At 33.1% G+C, this 6,694-nt stretch overlaps 1 protein-coding gene across 1 annotated transcript; it reads left to right on the top strand.

Moving 5' to 3' along the window:
• Nucleotides 1–2,935: 2,935 nt before the first annotated feature.
• LOC114722630 (lectin-domain containing receptor kinase VI.4-like) lies at nt 2,936–5,214 on the top strand. Its single transcript, XM_028908707.1, has 2 exons — nt 2,936–3,388; nt 3,485–5,214. Exons 1-2 carry the CDS (start codon nt 2,936–2,938, stop codon nt 5,075–5,077), a joined length of 2,046 nt encoding a protein of 681 aa, XP_028764540.1. The 3' UTR covers nt 5,078–5,214.
• The last annotated feature ends 1,480 nt before the right edge of the window (nt 5,215–6,694 follow it).

Genomic DNA, 6,694 nt, shown 5'->3' with positions numbered 1-6,694 from the left:
TATGTGATTTTTTGGTGTCATTCTCATATTAAATATAATCGCATGATATGTATTTTTATAATTGTATCCTTAATATGACTGTGACCTTTAAATAGTTTAAATTTTTTAAAAAAGAAATACATAAATAGATAGGACTTTGTTGATTAAAGATAAGATTAATTAAACGAGGCCAGGTATGATTTTTTGAAGTAAAAAGATGTGATTTTCAATTTAAAATATGACGTCGGGCTTTCAGCCTACCTGCGTCAACAACTTAGAAATTTTTTATCCTTGAAAAGATAATTGTATAATTATTGTTTAAAAAAATATCATTTTAATATACACATTAATACTTGACATATAATACTCATTTAATCTTTAAAAGGATAACTAATGTAGCTCATATGTGTTTTTATATTATATCTGAATTTAATGAGCCGTGTTTTTCTAATTCTTCAATGAAATTTGAGACAAAAAATGAAATAAATAGAAAACGAGCTGCTTAATGGAGAGATATTCATGTCAGATCATATATCCTAAATCCAACTTAAATAGCTACAATTCGTCTTTTTTAAAATTTTTGAGAACTAACCAGGTTGATTATCTAAAAATCCAGCACAAAAAATTGTACTAGTACTTTGTTTATAAAACTGTCACCACTCATATCTTGAGGTTAATTTATATTAACCGATATCATTGCCTGATGCTAAAAACTTTATATTTACTAAGGACAAAAATTAGTCTGTCATATTTAAGCTAAATGCAGAAATGCTTATACACAATAAGTTAATTCAGTTATACCCTATAATTATCAATTATATATCCTTAATTGACACAATAAATGAACATATGATTCACATAAAAGGCAGCATTGTGGTATAAAGGAACAAGTCTTACTTATCTTGAGACTTTTCCTATGCTAGTAATTAAGGCCAATATTGGATTCTCAACTTCTTCCAGAAACCATGCGTGTGTGTAGATCTAATTCTAATACGTGATGCTTAAATCTCACATGAAAAAAAATATTGAATTTTAATGTCACACCCAGTTTTTCTTTTTCTAAATCATGTAAGCTATTTTTTTAATGGTTTATATTCAAATTGATCTGCTCGTTATCCCCTATTGTTCTTCTTAAACAATATATCTTGCTGCTTAAGAGGGGTAATAAATTTGGACATTTCATATCTCTTAATTGTGTATTTCATGATTTCATTAATGTTATTATTCATTTTAACTATTTATTTTAATTTTAAATATATAGAATGAATTATTTGATGCAATTTAATTTAAATACTATCTTTATTATTTTCAATTTTATTTCTTGCAAAATGAAAAATCAAATAATTGTTATTAACAAATAAATATCTAATGAAATTTGTAATATCTAATATCTATATATCTCTATGAAAAATAATACTATATATTTCATGTGTGAATAAGTGTTCTTTCCGTTATTTTGCAACACCCACTTTCACTAATTCACACGAGCATTATATATTGAATTCACAACCTTTGTTTGATAGGATTTTATGTCACTATGTTATTGGCTGAGTGTGTGCGTATTCATGATCAAATAATATGTAATTATTAATATAAAAAATGATAAACTAGTGGAAAATGAATTGAATAGAAGTCATGTCAAAACACTTCAAATTCAAACCCTAGGGAAATGGGAAACCTCTTGCAAACTGCAGCTTGGTTGTCTGAAAGTGAAGAAGCCCTCTTGGACGTTGCACAATTCGAGGAATGATATTTGTGAACCAAAAAATGAATTAACTTAATATTAAAATTATAAGGAAAGAAGGTTCTTTAGTGATTTGATCCTAGTAATAAATTTATTGGTATGATATTTTAGTAAAATAATAAACTAATGGTTATGGTGTTGAAAAAAATAAGAATATCAAACCAATAAAAGAATTGCAAGTTCTAAGAAAGGAATATAATTTATAAAAAGTCTTAATAACACAACTGAGCAGTTTGTAATAAAAAGTTGTAGAGTAAGAAATGATAAATTTTAACTAATCATTTAGACGATGTTATTGTAATTCTCCCTAATATCTTTAATAAGTTAAATGGTCTATTTTTCTTTATAAATAGACAAAGACAAATCTCACTTACAAATTAATGATCATATGAAGTGCAGATCAAATAATATGACTGTTAACTTGCTAAAAGATTTGAAAACTATTCCCCTTGTTCGTAAAAAATAGACCAATCTTACTTGTAAACGTGCAATCAGAAAGTTTTAAATACGGGAACATGAGTGTCAAACTATGAGAAGTTATAATTTCTTTAAGAGTATTCAAAGCATTAATTAAAAAGACTTTTTTTTCATTATTTTAACATTTTCAATTTTTCATATTCTATTATTAAATGAATTCAATCTTTTGTCCTCAAACATCATTCCCATTGCATGGTTATCAATCAAACAGCCATGAATTTCTGGGCAGCAACATATCGGGCCCTCTTTTTTTTTTTTTTTTTGTAATTGTACAACCTTTCTCATGTGACTGACTTTTCATAGCCTAGAAGCCGGGAAAATTCAAGCCCCCACATTCATCACGGCTCTTAGATAGCGCCATGCACCTGCCTATATTTACTCTCCCTTGCCATCTCAACTTGTTCCTTAACCTCCCTGGACAATGATTCTTCATACTTCTGTCTTCTCTTAAATATTATTCGACTCTTTTTTTTTTTTTATCAGATTTTGTGTGTGTGTATATGATTGATTGACTTGCTATGGTCACCACCATAGTTGTTTCTCTTTGACTTGCACTTCCGTTGATTTTTTTTTCTTTTTTGGGTTCTTTTTAGCAACCCCCATTACGTGTTCGATGCTTTGACCCAGTGAGGTTTTTCCCTGACCACGCTCACCCTTCTTCAATATAAAGCAGTCATTAACATCTAACCACATCGTGTGATCCTTTTGTGTTTACCTCAGCTCCCAGAATCTATCATGGCTGCGTCATCATTAACACTTGGTTTTCTCCTCCATCTGGTTCTTCTTTCCCTTCTATTCGCAGCCAAGGCTCAAGAAGTGACCCAATTTTCCTATGAAGGATTCGTTAACGATGGGAGTCTAGTCCTCCAGGAAGTCGCGGGAATTACGAATGACCGTATGCTTATGCTCACCAACACATCCAACGATGTTGTAGGCCGTGCTTTCCATTCCAAAACAATTCGAATGCTTAACGATTCAGACGACCGACAAAAAGCTTCTTCCTTTAGCACATACTTTGTTTTCTCCATCGTCTCCTCAACCTCTGGTCCTGGTGGCTTTGGCCTTGCTTTCGTCCTAGCACCAGATATCGACATGTTTGTGGGCGCTCAAGCAGGGCACCATCTTGGTATTTATAGCGCTTCCAATGCTGTGAAGGAGACTCACATATTCGCAGTGGAATTCGATACGGTAGTGTATATGGCGCAATTCATTAAATTTAGAGTGAATTGACTCATTTGATATCCTAAGTATTTAAATTTTTGCCTACCCGAATTTCCTGTACAGGTGAATGGCTCCGACAAAGGTGAGTCAGACACAGAAGGGAACGATGTTGGGATCAATGTCAATGGTACAGAGTCAGGTGTCTCTAAACCAGCTGCTTATTACATTGGGATGGATTCTAAACCGGTTAATTTCAGCATGGAGAAAGATGAAGCTGTACAAGCTTGGATAGATTATGATGGTGATAACAAGACAGTGAATGTGACCGTGGCTCCCGTAGGAGTGACTAAACCTTCCAGACCCCTTATATCAAATCGTTCCATTAACCTTACCACTGTTCTAAACGGCGAATACATGTACGCCGGTTTCTCAGCATCAACAGGGGAGGCAAGTAAAGCAAGTTCTCATTACATTTTGGGGTGGAGCTTTGCAGTCAATGCACCTGCTCCTCCGCTTGACATTACAAAACTTCCACGTCCACCACCAAAAGTGAAAGACACTTCCTCTTTTTCTTGGGTCAATTTTGCCATAGGAGTTTTGTCTGCTTTAACCTTGATATTGTTGCTTTCTTTGTGTTCTGTAACATTGTACAAGAGGTACACTAATTTTGAAGCTCTTGAGGATTGGGAACTAGATTGTCCTCACAGATTCAGATACAGAGATCTTCACACCGCAACGAAAGGTTTCAAGGAGAGTGAGCTAATTGGAGTTGGAGGCTTTGGTGCTGTCTACAAAGGTGTCTTACCTTCCACAGGAACTGAGGTTGCTGTGAAGAGGATTGTTCGGAGCCCAATCCAAGGAATGAGGGAATTCGCAGCTGAGATTGAAAGCTTAGGGAGGTTAAGGCACAAGAATTTAGTCAATCTTCAAGGATGGTGCAAGCGAAAGAATGATCTTCTTCTAATCTATGACTACATCCGTAACGGAAGCCTTGACTCACTTCTGTTCAAGCAAAGCCTTGTACTGAGCTGGGAGCAAAGGTTCAATATCATCAAAGGCATAGCGAATGGGCTGTTATATCTCCACGAAGAGTGGGAGCAAGTGGTGGTCCATAGAGACATCAAAACTAGCAATATCCTCATAGACGGAGATTTAAATGCTCGTTTGGGTGATTTTGGCCTCGCTAGGCTCTATGATCATGGTGAAGCATCGCACACAACCAATGTGGTTGGGACAATTGGGTACATAGCTCCAGAATTGACTCGCACAGGAAAGGCATCCACAAGCTCTGATGTGTATGCTTATGGTGTCTTGCTTCTTGAAGTTGTTAGCGGTAGGAGACCTATTGGGTCAGAACAATTCTTTTTGGTGGACTGGGTTGTGGAGAATTACAATATGGGTCAGATTCTTGAAGTGGTTGATCCTAAGTTGGGGTCAAATCATGTTGAGGAAGAGGTGGAATTGGTTCTGAAGCTGGGTCTTCTCTGTGCTCAACATAATGCAGAGTCAAGGCCCACCATGAGACAAGTGATGAGGTACCTGAACTTTGATGACCCTCTGCCAGATATTGGGGATTGGAGGAGACAAACAGATTCAGATAGTGGAAGAATGAGCCTGGGTTTCTTAGAAATTGTATCTTCAAGTGCCATCTCAACCGTAAATAACTCAACCTCTAATAGTAGCATAAATAGTAGGCCTATCCAAACCTGTAGATAGCATGCATGTAATCTTAATACATTCTTTTACCTTCTTTCTTTCAATTAGAATCTGTTAGATCCTTTCTAACTTTCTGATGTCAATCACGACGTACATGAATTCAGTTATGAATGATGAGAAGAACATTCAATTCACTATATTGATTCTCGATCTGCTGCTTTCTTGCTCCCTCCCTCCAATAATATTTGCTTGCATCAGAACTTCTTATTTATCTGCCCATCATTTTCTATTTGTTTCATATATATATATATATATATACACACACACACACGCACACATATATATGCATGTACGTATCATCATGTCTTTGTTCTTGTTAATGTGTTCATTCATCAAATATGCACCAAATTTGTTTGAAACTTTTTGAAAGGACTCGTACTTTAAGTTTAAGTGTGTGTTTGGAAAACACCTAAAGACAAAAAAAAAAAAAAAAAAGTTTTCTTGGATGAATATCATGTAAGAAAACTTCATTCCATGGTGTCAGTGTACTTATTTCACATTTTAACGTTGCAGCATTTTATTTCACAATATCATATAATGTCACCGCGTTGGTTTTCTTCTTCTAAAACTCTTCATATGGTAATAAAAGGATTAAAAAATGTCTGACCATATATCTTCAATGAGAAATGAAAACAAATTCCTCATAACTTCTTTTTTTTTTTTTTTGTGTTCTTCTGTTGAGGTTTTTTGGTTTTATTGTCTTACCCTATGTTTGTACGAGGAAATTGGAGGGCAAGAAAGTGGAGAAAATTTTTTTTAACGAGTTTAATTTAAAAATTAAAAAAAAATATGATTATAAAATTTTGATAAAAAGAAGATATAATATAAAAGAGCAAGCAAAATTAAAGTTTTTAATCTCATTTTTTCAAATTTAATTTTTAAATCAAGTTCATTAATATTTTTCTTCCCCTTCTTTTCACTCCTTTTCTCTCTTATCAAACAGATTAGTGACAGTTCGAGTTTAAATGGTTGCCAATATGTATTGTTTTACTTTATTTTAAAAAATTGCCTTTCATTTTGGGGGGGGGGGGGGACAAAGAAATTCCTCGTCACTGACTGTATATGAGAATACAGGACTTGCATGAGCTTCAAAGCCTCGGAATAGAATAGAACTAGATTTAGCTTGTGGCCTGTTTCTTTAGCACAAAAAATGGCGTGAATGAATTACTTATATTTATTAGTTATTCTGCTTTTTATATATTCCTTCGATATTTAACATAAAACATATTTAACTAATTTAATTAGATTAAAAAATTAGATAAGTTAATTAATTATAAGAAATATTACATATTTTTTCTAAAACACCATAATCATCTTTTTTAATATCCTCTCTTTCTCTTCTATTTGATTATGATTAATGAAATATCTATAAAGATAATTTAAAAAAATAATAAGTATGAGAAATAGGTCCTATATTTAAAACCAAAATAAACTCAATAATTAAGTCCTATAATAAGAACTGCAGGAGTACTTTATTTCATATTACACACATATATATAATAGATTTGAGTTTTGATATTATAATATTGGTTTTATATTCAAATGGGAGTTGATTTTTTTTTTTGGGGGGGTTGGAAGGGAGTTGAATTTTAATATTAACCTATCTTTTTCATAAGT

The sequence above is a fragment of the Neltuma alba genome, unplaced genomic scaffold (genome assembly GCF_004799145.2).
Source record: "Neltuma alba isolate B1F8T4 unplaced genomic scaffold, ASM479914v2 tig00012097_pilon, whole genome shotgun sequence".
NCBI classification, from domain to species: domain Eukaryota; kingdom Viridiplantae; phylum Streptophyta; class Magnoliopsida; order Fabales; family Fabaceae; genus Neltuma; species Neltuma alba.
Note: the sequence above shows the minus strand (reverse complement) of the source record. Positions and strands in the feature narration are given on the sequence as shown.

What these genes read in the sequence shown, in the direction of transcription:
- LOC114722630 (XM_028908707.1), top strand. Translation starts at nt 2,936, where the DNA reads ATGGCTGCGTCATCATTAACACTTGGTTTTCTCCTCCATCTGGTTCTT. An exon ending in TCGCAGTGGAATTCGATACG is followed by an intron (nt 3,389 to 3,484) that starts GTAGTGTATATG and finishes TTTCCTGTACAG; the next exon opens with GTGAATGGCTCCGACAAAGG.